This window comes from Hakea prostrata, chromosome 10 (assembly GCF_041222555.1).
Source record: "Hakea prostrata isolate BN-2017 chromosome 10, UWA_Hpros_2, whole genome shotgun sequence".
NCBI classification, from domain to species: domain Eukaryota; kingdom Viridiplantae; phylum Streptophyta; class Magnoliopsida; order Proteales; family Proteaceae; genus Hakea; species Hakea prostrata.
In genome coordinates, this window is record NC_142609.1 from 39593193 (window position 1) to 39611221 (window position 18029).

Consider the following 18029-nt stretch of genomic DNA (forward strand, 5'->3'; position numbering starts at 1 on the left):
CTGTGAGGCCCTATTTGCTATGGTTGCTTTGATGATGACAAAAAAAATGGCCCTCCTCTCTCTCTCTTCCACGGTTAGGGTTTGCAAAGGAAGAGGAAGAAGAAATTTCATGATTAAAGTTGCGAAGGAAGGGAGAGATTGCAGTTCGCTCAAGTTTAGGGTTCGACTATCATCTGAAGAGAAGCTGCTTGCAAAAGACAAAAATTTCTCCCCCTTTTTTTAAACAATGGGGTGTCGTTCAATGGAATCAACCTCTTAAATAGCCATCCTTCATTTTGGTGATCCCAATTAGAAATCCCCTATTGAGGTGTATATCCATAAAATCACTTCACTCCATAGAACCATGTGGATTTCGAATCACTTTTGAACGAAAAGACATTTCTAAACTAGAATCATGATTCTTTGGAATCTAATTCCACAGAATTACTGAACCAAACACAACCTGAGCTTTTCAATCTAGATCATGCCGTGTTGTACTAGACAATATATTTTTATGTACACTAATATTTACCCTTCAAGAAATAGAGAAATATATCGACAATATGTATCTATGTGGTTCTCATATGGATATGTTATCGCATTGGAAATGGTTTGAAGTTTAAACCTTTGACAACCCGAAATGGATGGTTTACATCTCCTGCCCAACCCCAAAAAAAGAAAAGAAGAGATGGATCCGTATAATATCTGAGATTCTCCTCATCATATGAAAATAATATTATTTTTCAACATGGAGTTGGTAGAGTTGTAACTTGTAAGATCCATACTTCTCAAATAAATCCAACTAATTAAAGAACTAACAACAAATATAAATGGGTTCAAAATTTTTAGTCAAAAATGCACCAAAAGAAAACATAAATAGCTCCACCAGACAAATCTCTCAGAGAGGAACAACTAGTTGAAATCCACAGTGCCTTTGAAGACCTCATTTGAGAGGAATGAACCTCGATGAGTGGGTAGCACCAATACCGGGCCTTCCATGCTTGACTGGTTTGTAAGAGATTGAAAACTCAGCCAAATAGTGACCAATCATCTCTGGTCTGATTTCAACTGAGTTGAAGGTCTTTCCATTGTAAACCCCAATGATGCTTCCAATCATTTCGGGCACTATGATCATGTTCCTGAGGTGAGTTCTAACTGGCTCTGGCTTCTCACCTGGTGGAGCCTCTCGCTTCTGTTCAATTATACAAAACAGTAAGCATTCAGCAACTGATGTTGCTCAAGAAAAATGCCACTCCTACCAAGAAAGAGCTAAATAAAATCAATTCCAACAGCCATTTATCTAAGCAATCTCAGTCTTGGCAAGCTAGAGAAATTTGCAATAAACAGAAGCACAACCATAGCTGATGTAATCTCAAGTTCATGCACCCTTGAAATTGAATTACAATGGACAAACAAATAAGATGCAAAAGAATAATATCCCAAGTGAATTGAATTACAGAGAGCAACAGTGTCAGAATTGGTTCTAAAGCAGATCTTAAAACCTACACAACTGGATAATATCCTAAGTGGTGATGTTAACCATGCACCAAATTGCAGAATAATCGGGTTTACAACCAACCAGCTACACCAATTGTTATGGATTATCAAGCCATGCCAACAAAAGAGTGAGTTGGGAAGGTAAGATGGAAAAGAATATCATGTCAGCAGAGCTGACAATAGTATTTAACTTGAATTCTGAATGGGTTCAAACTCTCTCTCTTACCAGGCTACTATGAGCAACAATTCAATCAACATGAAATTTAGGGGTGTCAAAGGTGTGGTTTGGAGCTGTTTCGGGTCGGACCTAACGGTTTCGGGCTGAAAACCTCCCAGCCCAAACCAACCCATTTAAAAGATAACGGTTTCGGTGCGGTTTCGGTTTGGTGCGGTTTGGGTTCGGGTTGACTAACGGTTTGGCCTAATGGTTTGGATTCGGTTTGACTAACGATTTGGACTAAATTAAAAATCAATATTGAAATTTATTTTTATTTTTTCCTCAACTCCAAATCCTAGTTTCTCACACACAAAACTACAAAAGATAGAGGATGAAGACTCCAAAAGATCCAACGATAAGTGATGGCATTAGAAACCCGATGCCCGATTTCACAAAGTAAAAATGTGAAAGACGAAAGTCAAACGAAACAATGTTAACGATTAAGATTAAGGATTTTGCTTGGGGCGGGCCTACATGGCACTCCAAGCAAACGGCAAGATTAAAATTGGACTCTTGATTAAACATCATCGACATTTACTCATGTGCATAAAAATGATTTAAGAACAGACGGTCGGTTGACGATTCACAACGAACCATACAAAACCAAAATCCTATTAAAAATTAAAAATCGCGCTCTCCATGAACCGTCATCCCGCACAAGGATCATCGCGTGATACAAGTGGGCCAAGAATGATTATTTGATTGGAAGAAGAAGAAAATGATGATGAGGCACAACGAACGAAAGCAGAGTCGGACCCTCCTCACCGCCCCCCCCCAGCAACCACCGCCTCCCTCTCTCCCTCCCTCCTATTTGAGTTCGATTTAGAATGTAGCAGCGAAGCATGTGGTGGGTTAGGAGAGAAATAATGGAGCCGATGGCGGAAACAACGCCCGAGATTTGTTGGGTTTTAAAGATCTCCATTAATTGGACTGGGGATGAGGAATGTTTCTTTGAAGTGGGTTTCAACCGATATCCTAAGAAACTCGAATAAGAGATTTGGCTTCTCTCAAATTTCAGTACAAACCCTATCTATTTTACCCAAAGAAGAAAAAGGAAAACAATGCTCCGCCTTCTTTGCTCGTGTCTATTCTCGTATGGTTACAACCGATTCGAATAAGTGTTGGATTCCACAAGCGATCGATTGATCTTCTACTTGCAGGGGCAAACGGATGATTGGGAGAAAGGGATGGACAACGCCTCCATCTTCAAATCGATTGAAAGATCATCGGGGGAAGATTCGAGAATCACCGGGTAATACCTGCTCAGAAATCCTGAGTACTATGAAAGAAGATTCAATTCTCTCTAATAAAGATTAAAGATCTCTAAAAGCAGCCCAAAGCGACGATCGGGATCGCGCTGCCGGAAACTATGGCACACCGGAACAATGGAAGAAAAAATATCGGAAAACCGCACCCCCCCCCCCCCGACCAACGAAAAAACCAAACCACGAAAGGGAGAGGGGGTCCGGCCACGGAGAGAGAGAAAAAGCGAGCAAGAAAAGGGAAAATGGAGAAACGAAGAAGACAAGAAGAAAGCAAACGAAGGATCGTAAAGGCAGCGGTCAAAATGAATTGGGAGGAGAACCGGGGAATGGAAAACGTGCAAAGGAAAGACAGGAAGTGGGGATTAAAACAGACCACCGGGAGAGGCCCCCAACAAAACCAAAAAAGACAAGAGAAGAGATCAATTAAGACAAATAAAATAATAAAAAAAGAAAGAAAAAAAAAGAACGATAAGATAAGACTAAGAGTATCAATTAAGACTAAAAAAACAAAGAAAAAAAAAAAACAAACAAACAAAAGAACCACCACACCACAACGCCAAAACGAAATCGGCATAATACAACACAAAAAATTAAACAAAATTTAAATAGAAAGACAACCGGGCACCCGCCGCCCCGGGGAGGACCCCAGCCCGTAAGGGGGGCGGGGGGACGGGGTCGTGGTTGAAAATTGACACCCCTAATGAAATTATAACAATAATCCCTAATTACCATGTTAAAAGCTAAATCAGCTTCAGGTGTGCATTCAGTCCAATTGAATTGAGACAGAAATTAGATAAAAATCTACCAAACCCAGGTGTCCAATTGCAAGCCATGAGCTCTGATTTGTAACTTCAAACAAATACTGGTTGCATGTTCATTTTTTGCTTGAAAAACTCTACTAAAATCCAAGCTATCCAGGTATGAATATTGATAAATCAGAACCTTCCTATAAAATGCAAGAAGATGAAGTATTCAAAGCCCATACAATGCAAGAAGCAATTCCATACATGTAACCGTTTCTATTGGTATAAACTTCTCTTTGCAGTTTACTTCCTAATAATTACAATTAATTTTTTGAATTTTTCTAATTATTTGTATTGAGGCCTTATTGGACCCTCATCAGTGCCAAACCAAACATCCCTGTCTTGAGAGCATTTTCCCTTGAAATTTTTATCAATCATGATTTCAACTCCAGTTCTCATGCTATAACAATGCTAAGCTAGATTATATCCTTTTTTTCCATCATGCCTAGAAACGCAATAAGGCAGTTCAATAGAAAAGCAAACAAAGACAAAAAGACAAATAATTACATCATAGAGATGCACACAAAGGGAGAAGTTAAAACAATAGCTTCATATCCAAAGCTACGAAGGCCTATTACCATATATAAGGAACTCCATCAACAAAATAAGCAGCCATCAACGACAAGCCCAAATACTTTCTCTTGATTGTAAGGGTGCAAGTTTGACCCTGACGGCCTTGACCCGCTTTAAGCCCGTCCTGAGCCCGAATAGGACTTGGGCTCAAGATTTTAGTCCTAAAGGCAGATTAGGGCCAAAATATTCTGGCCTTGCCTACGGCCAAGGGTGGGCCTGGGATTACTTTTTGGTTTGTCGGGCCTGTCTGACCCGTCCTTGATTTTTTGCCCTAATCTTGGCTCTAATTTTGTCTCTGATGCTTGATCTCAATGAATTAGGAATAAGGACAATGATATGGCTAATTAGGGTCAGGGCCAAGTATAGGGTCAATCAGAGCCAGGTCTAGGGATAGGGCCAAAGGCAAGGATAGGGCCAAGGCCAAGCATAGGGCCAATCAGGGCAAGAGACAGGGTCAATCAGGGCCAAGAACAAGGCCAATCAGAGTGAGAATGAGCTTGGCTTGACCCTGTAAGACATAGGGTCAGGGACAATAATCAATGGCCCTGAATTACGGTCAGGGCGAGAATGGGCTTAGATTAGAATATATAGGGCTTAGCTTGGTCTTGCAAAAGCTCGGCCCAACCCAACCATGTTGCAGCCCTACTTGATTCTAGCCAGAGAAGTATACTTTCCCAAAATCCCCAAGGTCCCTATGATAACATGACAGAATAAACTAAAATGGTTCTAACGCTTGAGAATGGAAAAGAAGCTCCACAGACATAATTTGAAAACCCAAAAGAAAAAAGAAAAACAGTATTAATTTTGAAATAAATAACACTATCCAATAAACATAATAGATAATGATAATTGATACAAAAAAGAGTCTAAGTTATTCATATATTATAGTGCTCCATAACCATCAAAACCTATAAGGAAGACAGATCTTGGCTATTATAAGCAAATTCTAATGAAATATCAAAGAACACGAAAATTAAACAAAAAATTCCACCAACTATGGGGGGAGTAGTGAAGATGTGATTGTTATAGCACAAAACTTCTTGTGTTGGGAAACCCATTAGGGTCAAGCATAATATAGGCCAAAATAAATTCAAATAGTGCATGCCTAATGGACTATCAAGTAATGAATGAATGAAGAAGAAAAAAAACCACTTTAGTATGAAAAATTAATATAGCGCCTGCTAAAGTCAATATGTGAGGGTCATTAGAAAGAGATTAGACTGATTAAGCATGTAGCCATTACAAGTATGCCCATAATATTGATTGGTAGCTCAGTTTCTTGCTCAATACATTATGACATTCAAACTCAAAATTATAAGACTTTGTAACAATGAGCCTGCCCGAACAAAGGTTGTCATTTTTTTTTTTTATTGTTTTGTTAGTAGTATGCATTACAATCTTAACGGAAGGATCAATAAGTCATTTAGGCTGCGTTTGTTTGTTGGCATAAAGGTAGGGCGGGAAAAAACGGTGAGAAAATTCTTGAAAAATATAAAATTTTGTTACTTTTCCTTTAAATCCTAAAATTGTACATTGTTTGGTTGCTAGGGGGTGGAAAAGTTAGAGATTAAGTTTAAATTAAGGAAATTTATCTGGTGAGGTGGCAATCCAATTTTCTCACCTTCAAGCTTTTTCAAAACCCCCACAAAATGTGTGTGACTTTATAAAAAAGTAAAATGTGAGACCCACAATTAATATTTTCTCACACTTTTCTTTCCTTCTCTCTCACCCCACTACACATTGGGCCCACATATCTTTTTTTCCCCACCCCACATTTGCAAACAAACGCAGCTTTAGGAATTATCAGGAAACATCTGAATCTTAGAAGGCATTTCACCAAAAGCCTTGAAAGAAGTCTAAGGAGATTCTTGTGCGTCTTTTTTTTTTTTTTTTTTTCTTTTCAGATCTGAGTTTATACGGTAATAACTATTTTTTGGTAAAATCAGTAACCACCTACTGTTATTTTCAAAATTACATGGCACTTACATGCATTATTATAAATTACTCACAGTTAAATTTTGTTGTTAAATGAGTTGTAAAATTATGCAGAAACTATTCTCTTACATTTTTGTAAGAATAAAAATTTATGAAAGGAAGATTTGAAACGTTGTATGGATTAACAAAAAGGGTTCAAAGACTTTTTGAGGCGCTTGAGACGAGTGATTCTCATTAGGGTTTTTGAACTCGGAAGATATAGACGGATGAGAAGCAGAAGATCGAGATTTACTTCTATTGAGACACTGGAGAAGAAGATAGAGATAACAATAACAATGAAGAGAAGTAGAGAGAAATGGAAAGATCTGGGAGGTGAGAGAACAAAAGTTGCAGAGAGGAGAGTTTGGGAAGAAGAAGAAGAGATCGAAGCTGATCTGAGCCAGATCTGAGCTGAGCAAGACAGACTCAGTAATGAAGCGTAAGACCAGTTTTATAAGAAAGAAAGAGTTGAAGCTTTCAAGTTTTTAGCAGAACTCTTTCAATTCGAGCATTATATTATTTCCATAATTCATGATTATCTTGTTATGATTCTTGATCCCATTAAACCTTCTTAACCGTTTTTGCTGGGATTGACCCAGATTTGGATACTCAAGTAGAATTTGGAACATTTCAAAAACTAGGAGATCCAACTACAAGAGCCAAGTAATCTGATATGGCATTGCTCTGGTATCTTTGTTTGATTTTTGTGATTTTAAGATGGAGTACCAGAAAAATCTTGATTTGAATCACTGCCCAATTTGGTGTTTCGTCTCCTTAGCATTTTTTATGGCATCCACCCTATAGTGTTTTTATTTTTTAGAAACCAATTATTTGGTAGGTTTATTATCATTAGAAACAAAAGCCACCCGTGATGTCAACGATAGAGCGAATGACTGTTGAAATGGAATTTCCGATTGATTGCAAATTTGAGAAAAAAAAATTTAATTAGTTAAATGGGAATAAAGGCATTTATGTAATTTTACCTAACATTTAATAGCAAAACTGGACTATGCGTAACTTGTAATTATGCATGTGGGTGTCATGTAACTTTAGAGATAATAGTGAATGGTCACTAATTTCACGCCAAAAGTATTAAATTTCGTATAATTTTCTCTCAATTATAAAACAATAAAATGTTTAAAAATCCTTAAATTGTGAATGCAGTATTCTACTAGGCTATTTTTTTGTATAGACATTACTAACTCGTCCAAATAATTCTCTTGTATAAAACTATTTAGGAATTATAAGACGTCTCAACAATCTCAATCACTTTGAAATGAATTAATGAAAGCCACTACCAAATGACCAAAATACAATTAAAAAATACGGGATTCAAACTTCAAACCTACATTTTTATTGGTTTCCTCCAATTTCTCAAAATTCTTCAATCTGCATCCATACAGTTTTATGGGTCTCAAAGCTTGATTTTTTGGTATTTGTAATATAAGTTTCATGTAGATAGAATGCATTTGTATTGGTGGTATGCATATTGAATTTGTGACAAAGTTGATAACAACCAATATGAAAAAGAAATTTATTAATTCATCTAACTTCTATATAACTATTCTTCACCCACATTGGATGGTTCACCCACCATAATAGGGTCTCAAATCAGTGAATGTGCAACATAAGAATGCAACCAATGGTTATATAAAAACTATTGAAGTTTAGTGAGAGAAAACATAGCCATTAGATATATTATGTTGCATATGTGGCATGATCTCTATGATCAATAAATAATGGCAGTAAAAATTGAAATTACTGTTCACAGTAAAAATTGGATTTGGTATCCTGGTAAATGAAGTACAGCCAGACAAATGCAAGTTTTGAATTCCACAAGTCCAAAAAGAAATGAAAAATTTAGGATTCAATGAAAACAGAGCTGAACCAAACTCATGAGACCTGCAGAATCACAAGATATACAAGGTAGGAAAAAGGCATTGGTAGCCTCTTTTAATGATAATTCATTCCAATTAAGAAAAGCTTATGATTAAAGCTCTTTTGTCTCCTAATAAAGTTGAAAGATAGATTGTAGTGTAAAGAGACTAGAAAAATTAATAGGATTTGAACACATGATAAAACCAGCATCTCACCTTAGCTGATAAAATTCCATCAACTAGAACCCTAGAATGGAACCAACTTCTGAGTGAGAAAAGAGAAATGAAGATTAGGGCTTGAACATAGGGAGAAGGTAATTCCAATCCTAGAAAGAGTAACGATACCTATGTGATGAAGTAAAAATTTGGTCATCTCTCTCTCTCTTTGTTCCACTGTTAGGGTTTGCAAAGGAAGAGGAACAAGAGATTTCATGATTAGAGTTGCAAAGGAAATGGGAGATTGCAGTTTCACTCGAGTTTAGGGTTCGAGTATTGTTTGAAGAGAAGCTGCCTGCAGGAGATGAACAACCGTCAATGGTTTTCTTCTTTTGAGTCATTTTTGAACCAAAAGTTTTCTTTTTAACCTGGAATTGTGATTCCTTAGAATGCAATTCTAAAAAAATTGCAGAACCAAACACAGCCTAAGCTTTTCAATCCGGTTCATGCTTCACTTTAAACTTCAATAATGTAATCAATTATTTTCTGCCCTTTGTGATTTAGGAATATGAATCATCATTTTATTCTGCTTGAGGAGTTCAATGGTGGCTTTTCTTTTTCTTTTGGTTTTAGATCCAACATCTTTGTTTCAATAAAAAGACGGAAAAGTCATGTTCGGCATGGTTGATTTGTAGTTTCTGCACTTGGTCAATATTGACCAGGTTAAAAGAGGATTCTTGCTAGCCAATACTAGTGACATGGTGATGCCTATGGTACTCAACGTTGGATGGATTTTGCATGAATTTGATTGAATCATAACAGCTCAAAACATGGTTCATGTCATTTGAAAAAAAAAACATTATTTTTTTTTAATTTTTTTTTTTAACTTGAGTTGGTTACATGTGCATGTAGTGTTTTAAGCAATTGAGATTTAATAAAATTCACGAATGTCCAACCAATGTCGATGCCAATTTGACAAATTCTCTAATAAAAAGTAAAATCTTGACAAGATGGTAACTAAATTGATCTTCTTTCTGATTTATGTGTTCTTGTCCCCAATAAATAGCCCATTGATCCTGTGATAAAATATAATAATGAGTTGGTCATGGTTGGAAAGTGATAATGGAAAAAAAAAAGGGTAGATTCCTTTCTCTACAAATCCCCTAAACCCTAGTCTAAATATATTGTAATTCATATACTACAACTTTGCCTTCATTTTATCCTTAACGAAAGTAGTGTTTGCCTGTTTGGTAAAAATAGTTGCAGTTGACTTCAAGATCAAAAATCCCACCCTCATTAAGTGATTTATATATTGTAGTGTTCTATAACCATCAAAACCTTTTTCTATAAGAAAGACAGATCTTGACTATTAATTTTACATGCAAAAGTTACATAGACGAGAGTTAGGGAAGAGGAAGCTCAGATCAAGCTGAGCGAGACGCACTCAGTGATGAAGCATAAGATCAGTTGACCAAAGAAGAAAAGAGTCGAAGTTTCCAAGTTTTTAGTAGAGCTGCAGTGCTTCTTTCAAGTCAAGCATTATATTATTTTCATTAGTTCATGATGACCTTCTTATGATTCTTGACCCCATTAAACCTTCTCAACATATGATTTGGTGTTTCATAAATAGCCAGACTTCCTCTATCAGTCTCATTTCCTCTTCGATCTTATCTATTTCATCTCTGTTTCTGCAAGTTTTTTTCCTTCAAATTCTTGTTTCCTCTCTTCTCTGTTTCTGAGAAATTTTTATGGCTTCAATCCTATTGCTGCTGGAGTGTTTGTTTGTCGGAAACTAGTAATTCTGGTTGGTTAATTAACATCAGAAACAAAAAGCCTCCGGTAATGTCAACGATAGAGCAAATGACAGTTGGAATGGAATCTCCAGATTGACTGCACGTTTAATAAAAAAAGTTTTAATTAGTTAAATAGGGGTAGAGGCAGTTATGTAATTTTACCTTACATTTAATAGTAAAACTTGACTATGGATAACTTGTAATTATGCATGTGAATATTATATAACTTTGGAGATAATAGTGGGTGGTAACTAGTTTCACCCTAAAACAGTTGATGCCGGGTCATTTTCTCTTAATTATAGAACATTAAAATGTTTAAAAATCCCCAAATTGCGAAGAGCTTGTATGAATGTAGTATGGCTACTAGGCTATACATTACCGACTCGTCCAAATAATTCTCTTAAAATGTATAAAACCATTTGAGAATTATAAGACATGTCAACCATCACAATCACTTTGAAATGAATTAATGAAAGCCAATGACCAAAATACAATTGAAAATAAGGACTTCAAACTTACAATTTTATTGGTTTCCTCTAATCTCTCAAATTATTCCATCCACATCCATACAGCTTGATGGATCTCAAGCTTGATTTGTTGGTATTTGTAGTATAAGTTTCATGTAGATAGAATGTATATTGATTGGTGGTATGCATATTGAATTTGTGACAAAGCTGGTTACAACCAATATGGAAAAGAAATATATTAATTTATGTAATTTTTATAACTATTCCTCACCAACATTGGATGGTTCACCCACCATAATAGGGTCTCAAATACTCCCTAGCAGTGAATGTGCAACATAAGTAGCAGAATGCAACCAATGGTTATATAAAAACTATTGAAGTTTAGTGAGAGAAAACATAGCCATTAGATGAATTCTGTTGCATATGCTGCATGATCTCTATGATCAATAAATAATGGTAGTAACAATTGAAATTATTCTCCACAGTAAAAATTTGATTCAGTATCCTGGTAAATGAAGTACAGCCAGACTAATGCAAGTTTTGAATTCTACAAGTCCAAAAAGAAATGAAAATTTTAGGATTCAATGAAAACAGAGCTGACCCAAACTCATGAGACATGCAGAATCACAAGATATACAAGGTAGGAAAAAGGCATTGGTAGCCTCTTTTAATGATAATTCATTCCAATTAAGAAAAGTGAAGAAGGCATTGGTAGACTCTTTTAATGATAATGATTCCAAATAAGAAAAGCTTCTGATTAAAGCTCTTCTGTTCCCTAATAAATTTGAAAGATGGATTGTAGTGTACAGAGAGTAGAAAAATTAATAGGATTTGAACACATGATAAAACCAACATCTCATTTTAGCTGATAAAATTCCATCAACTAGAACCCTAGAATGGAACCAACTTCTGAATGAGAAAAGAGAAATGAAGATTAGGGCTTGTACATAGGGAGAAGGTAATTCCAACCCTAGAAAGAGTAAGATACCTAGGCGATGAAGTAAAAATTTGGCCCTCTCTCTCTCTTTGTTCCACTGATGAGAGATTTCATGATTAGAGTTGCAAAAGAAACGAGAGATTGCAGTTTCACTCGAGTTTAGGGTTTGAGTATTGTTTGAAGAGAAGCTGCCCGCAGAAGATGAACAACCATCAATGGTTTTTCTTTTTTTTTTAGGAATGGGTCTGATTCTCTTAAATATACATGCTTCATTTTAGTGAGTCCAATTAAAAACCACCTATTGAGGTGTGTTTCCATAGAATTATCCATTTTGACCCATGTTACATCAAAATGTAAAAAAAAACCAAACTCCACAGAACCTGTGGATTTTGAGTCATTTTTGAACCAATAGTTTTTTTTTTAACCTGGAATCGTAATTCCTTAGAATGCAATTCCAAAAAATTATAGAACCAAACACAGCCTAAGCTTTTCAATCTGGTTCATGCTTAACTTTAAACTTCAATAATGTAATCAATTATTTTCTGCCCTTGGTGATTTAGGAATATGAACCACCATTTTATTCTGCTTGAGGAGTTCAACGGTGACTTTTCTTTTTCTTTTGGTTTTAGATCCAACATCTCTGTTTCAATAAAAAGACAGAGAAGTCATGTTAGTAATGTTCGGCATGGTTGATTTGTAGTTTCTGCACTTTGGTCAATATTGATCAGGTTAAAAGAGGATTTTTGCTAGCCAATACTAGTGACATGGTGATGCCTATGGTGCTCAATGTAGGATGGATTTTGCATGAATTTTATTGAATCATAACCACTCAAAACATGGTTCAGGTCATTTTAAATAAATAATTTTTTTTTTTTAACTTAAATTTGATACATGTGCATATAGTGTTTTAAGCAGTTGAGATTTAATGAAATTCACGTCTGTCAATCTGACGTTGACATCTTAGGCACCAGCACAAAATGTACTAATTGGGGGTTGCAGCTATGTATATCTAAACCAAATTCACTGAGCACTTATCGTAGAGTTCACAAATCCTACAAGCGTTGCCAACTTCTTACAATTAGCTAACCCTTTTGGAGGATACATGGGACAACAAATTAAGGACTTGTCTGATAACCCATCTTCTTAAAACTATTATGTTTCTAGTGTTTTTACAACATAAATTGAAATTGATGAAACTTCTTTTTTTTTTGGTAAAGAGTACTTCATTCATTAAAGAAATAAAAGTACAAACACACAGCTGCATGAAAACACAAGGTTCACACCGAACCAAGGAGTAGAAAGCGACCAAACTGTCATACATGCAATAGACAGGGTCATCCTGAGTAAGGGATGGGTCAAGCCCAATATACCCTTAGAAATAAAGCTGCAACAAATACAGCACCAAATAAACATAGGCACCCACAAAGGGGAACAAAATACACGCCTCAATGGCGGACACATAACACGCCTCAAGGGCGGACATGGACACAGACGCCGCAAGGGCGGACACAAAAGTCGTTCGGTTGTCGCAGTGGTAACATCAAAAGTGCGGAGGAGGGTCAGACCTGCCTTCCGGCGCTGTCGTAAAGGCGTTCAAGCCTGCCGTAGAAAAACTTGTATCCAGATTTGGAGTTTATCGGCGGTGTGCACCAACGATCGCTGCAACCAAAGAAATTATTCATTATTTAAAACTAAAGAAAGGGAAAGAGAAGTACTACAACCAAGGGAGAGATAGGCCAAAAAAACAAACAAATCGAAGCCAAAAACTACCGATCTAGGTGTCCGAGCAAAAAAGGCAAGAGGCGGAGAAAGAGATCGGTGAGGGAGAGGCGGAAGAGGAGACGGAAAGAAGAGGATGGAGGCGGAGATCGGAGACGAATAAACGTGTGGTGGAAGAGACCGGAGAGGAAGGAGGCGGAGACCGGAGAGGAGAGAGGGAGAAGGAGATGTCAAGATCTGGAATAGATGAGAAAGATCGACAAGAACAACACACAGATCTAAGGGAGAAAAACCTCAGATCTGGTTAACAAAACCGAGAAGGGAGAGAGAGAGGAGACGGGAGAGACGGAAATGGGAAGTGGGAGACGGGAGGAGGTAGACATTAGACGGGAGATGTGAGACGGAGAAGAAAAGACTGAGACTGAGGCGGGTGATGAGAGCGAGGGAGACGAGAGAGCCGGAGCTGGGAGAGAGGAAGACGAAACAGAGGAGGCGGAGAGACTATAGCGGCGAGTCTCTCCGCCTCAAACGGCCGGAAAGTGAGTGGTGTTCAGCAAAATCGCCAAAGTCTTCTCTGGTTTTCAAGTGAGTAATGCATCTTTGTCATGATCAGAGAAGCACAATGGAACTTAAAATTGATGAAACTTCTAGTTCAATAAACACTTCCAATGCGCAATACGGGTAAGTGCAAGTGAAACAGTTACTTTTTTTTTTTTTTTGGTCAATGCAAGTGAAACAGTTACTACAGAAAGATATTCATGAAGTTTGGTAGCCTAATACCCCAAAAAAAAAATTAGTGGCCTAAACATAATGCAAAAACCCACTCATACTGCGATGGAACTCTTCCATTCGTTGCTTCTTCAACCCTAACGATAAGGATTGTTTGCTTTTTCAACTTGTCTATCTCTGAAGGCCAATATGCCTCTACATCTTTCTTTCTCAATGAAACCCTAGCCCCTATCTTTATGAAAGAAATCCTTAATCTTCATCCCCTTATCTCAGGCTACTATGATAAAATGTCTAACACTTCTACCTCCAAAAGCAAGTTTTCTCAAACACCTGTAAAAATACTTTTGCTTCTAGAAACATTCACAACTGATTATAGTGTTCTCAAATCAGATCACTTGGTGGGTTACCTAATGGTCCCAGATTTTTGGCAAATTTTACACCGTGGAATAGTTACCGAAATGGATTAGATGTTTTTTCAGTTTCAACTTGGTTCTTGACTTCTTTCTGTTGCATTTGATGACCAAATTTCAAAACTTACCAGTTATTCTCTTCACCCTCAGATCATTCTCCGTGCATGACAACCAAAGTTCCATATTGCAGCTTACCTAGCCAACACTAATACGCCCATCTCAGCAGATGTTACAACATATATCAAGATTAAAGAATTTATACTCGGAACCAAACAGGGAGGATAAGCAAAAACAGATCCATTCTTAACCTAACAATATGAGCAAGAATACATTAGCCTTCCCCCTCAACCAGACTTTCCCTCCCCTGTATTAACTTCTCGATCACACCAGTAAGGAATCCACTATAATTTACAACACAAATATGGCCGTGCAAAATTATGCCACTACAGGGAGGCATTCAATTTGATGACCTCCTCTTCTTTCGTGACTTCAGTTTCCTTCTTTTGGCACTAGTGTCCTCATTCAATGAATCATCCACAAGCTCTATTTCTGTGGCATCATCCTCATTCAAGAGATGACTATATTCTTCAAGACTTGCAAATGGAGACGCCCCAGCCCTTCTTCCTGACTTACGTTTTTTCTTGTTGTTCAAACTCTTATTGTCATCATCAGCACCACTGTCATCTGCATCCCCAACATCCACATTAACATCATCATCCTCACCATCATCATCTGAATGATCAACATCTTCTCTTTCAGCAAGATCAGGAGGGAGGTCTGTCTCAATGTCACTGCCACTCCCAAGCAGGTCTTCGTCATCTGCATTAGCTACTTGATCCAGATCATCATAATCATAATCACCTCCAGTTTCCAGTGGAAGATCTCCAGAATCCAACATGTTATCTATCTCCTCATTGTCACTCTCATCACCACCACCATCCACTGCAAACAATTCTTCAGCAGCTTCATCCTCAGCTCCTTTCTTCTTTTTCTTCTTCTTTGGCTTCTTCACCGAATTCATTTTGTTCACATAGAACTTGTGGAAGACGAAGTCTTCGGGGGGAACATCCATTTCAGCCAAGGAGAGAATCTCAGCCCCAATCAGATCCTTGTTTGTATCCATCTGCAGTAGATCAAAAGAAGTATCTGAAACAATTGTTTCTCGGCACAACAATCAGACATTTGTTTCAACAAATATATAATATTCTATCAATATTTTCATTGATTGTTAATACTCTGAATAAATAATTGTTTGTACCTACTTTAACCAGTTTCAAACAAGAAAAAGGAGACAAAATTAGAGGTACCCACATAACATGGTAAAGAAACTGACCTCCTTGGCAGGTTCAATTTGAGAACCACCGTGCCATGTCCTTGCCTTCGCTTTCTTCTCCATAAACTTATCAAGAAATGCAGTAAGTGATAGATCATTTATAGGGTTCCCTTTATAAACGATATTGGCCCCAGAAAGGAGTGTCTTAGCCATGGTTGCAACTGATGGGTGCACGTGAGAACCTAGAACCATCAGCTCCCACCAGCTTGTGCGATCTGCATTGCTATTGCACAGCAAGCAAAGAAGATGAATTCAATTAGCTTGGCGTTCAGTAAGAAGTGAAGCACAAGAACTGATTAAAGATACTAAGGTACCATCAGAATACTATGATTAAATATTTTGAGCAATTAGCTCATACTGATAACCAAGCATTGAGGAAGGTTTAATTTGGACACACAATGTTTGGAATCTTGCCCATTATTTTCTATTATAAGAAAGCCATAATAGCAGTCAGCAATTTGAAACAGCAAAATTGTAACAGAGTAATATGAATATCTTAGTGCTACAGTAATGAAACCCCCAACACCCCCCACAAACTCACAATTGAAAACAAAATTCATAAAGGTTCATTTGAAGAATGAACGTGAAACTGACTAAAACCAAGACTAAATAGCAGATGATGTCAATTGAAAAGGCTCTCCTTGCATACCTACCCGATTCCTCAGCAATATGATCAAAAAGCGAATTTGCTAGATAGAAGGCATGTTCCATTACTGTAACTATCATACTCCTATATCACTAAGCATCTCTTTCTATATATATATGAGCATTGTTCATAAACTTTACCAATCATCCAACAACTCAGCCTTATCCAGCCAAATGGGATCGGCTTCATAGATCCACATCCTCTAACCAGCGCTACTTGAGGGTCATACTTGATACAAGGCCTAGGCTATGCATGTCTTTACTCTCCAACTCTACCAAGGACATTTTAGACTTGCCCCTGGCTCTTTAAGTCCTTGAATCTGAATCATATCACTCTCCTCCATACTGGGGCATCCAAACGTCTCCATTGAACAAGGTCATACCACCTCAAATGACTTTATCAAAGTTCACAAACCTTCCAGTTATCTAAAAGATCCCCATTCTTGGTCCTACAGTGGTTTCCTCAATTCAACTACCAGGTTAGAGTCTTTATTGAGGCTCTCGTTGTTGGCATAAAATACCAGAAAGTAAATAAAGCAAGGAATTGTTTTAGTACAGTAATACCCATATATATATAGCATTTGGGCATAAAATAATGGGTTTTTGTATAGCACATTTTTTAAGTCCCATATTTTCAATAATGGAAAAAATAGAGAGCTTAAGGAGCGTAGATCGAAATCCAGAAGTACTGGCATAAGTACCTCAAATAAAATTTGATTAACAGAGGAACATTACCAGTAAGAAGGTTCCCTATGCTGTGGGTTGTACCCTCCAGGCATTGCAGATCTCATACCAGATACTTGAGGGGGACCACCTTCAGAAATGGTTTTTCCTTCAGATTCCCAAACATTAATAAGACCATCTCCACCAAGAAGGTCCTCTTCTCCATCCGACCCATCATCTTCAGAATATGAAGCTAAAGAATCTTTATCTTCCAAATCAGAAGAAGAATCATCACTAGTTTTCAGACCATCACTTACACCCTGAACAACTCCATTGGTACCCTGTGGTTGCTTCACTGGAGATGTGCCTGTTTCATTTTCACCTTTTTCCACTATATCTTCGAAGTGTTCAAGATCATCATCAACTGACTCATTCTGATGCACCATATTCCTGCAGAGGAGAACAAATACAGTAATTAATCTGTTGATAAACAAGATGAAAATGCACAATTAAACACTGGCAAAAGATCCAAATGGTTAAAATCAGAAAGCAGTCTTGCCATAGAGGTGGTCTTGCTTTTAGGACTTCAGAGAGCAGAAAGAGGCATCCACAGGCATACTGAGGGGGCTGCTGAAGGGCAACCTGTTCAAATACAGATGAGTGATCATTGAAAAAATGCTGCAAATGGTGTAGGTATAAGATGAAATCTTGAATGTACAAGTAAAAATTCAGAAATGCATGATAATTTTATGCATGGTTATGACTTTCTGAGTGCAGAATCGTTATGACTTTCTAAGTGCAGAATCCTTTGGCTAGCATCCTTCTAGGCAAAGTTCTAATACCATTACTTTTTCTTTTACAAATCCCAAATTCGCTTCCTCAAAAAGAAATAAGCAAGCTATCAAGGCTCTCGAAAGGATAACCCTCATTACCAGTTCTGTCTAGTCATTAAGAAATGTAAATTATCAGGATTTAATGCTACATTCATAATC

General features: G+C 37.3%; 1 protein-coding gene and 1 pseudogene across 1 annotated transcript in view; both read right to left on the bottom strand.

The window, feature by feature from the left end:
- Nucleotides 1-922: 922 nt before the first annotated feature.
- Nucleotides 923-13220, bottom strand: LOC149002886 (small ribosomal subunit protein uS19 pseudogene; annotated as a pseudogene).
- Nucleotides 13221-14063: 843 nt separating this feature from the next.
- The window catches only part of EDA25 (CCAAT-binding factor), a 47851-nt gene continuing 43885 nt past the window's right edge, over nt 14064-18029 (bottom strand). The window contains exons 13-16 of the mRNA XM_089138471.1: nt 17597-17679; nt 17110-17487; nt 15730-15952; nt 14064-15519 (exon numbers count right to left, since the gene is read on the bottom strand). Coding sequence (XP_088994597.1) covers nt 14854-15519; nt 15730-15952; nt 17110-17487; nt 17597-17679 — 1350 coding nt within the window. The 3' untranslated portion in view covers nt 14064-14853. The remainder of the gene's footprint in view (nt 15520-15729; nt 15953-17109; nt 17488-17596; nt 17680-18029) is intronic.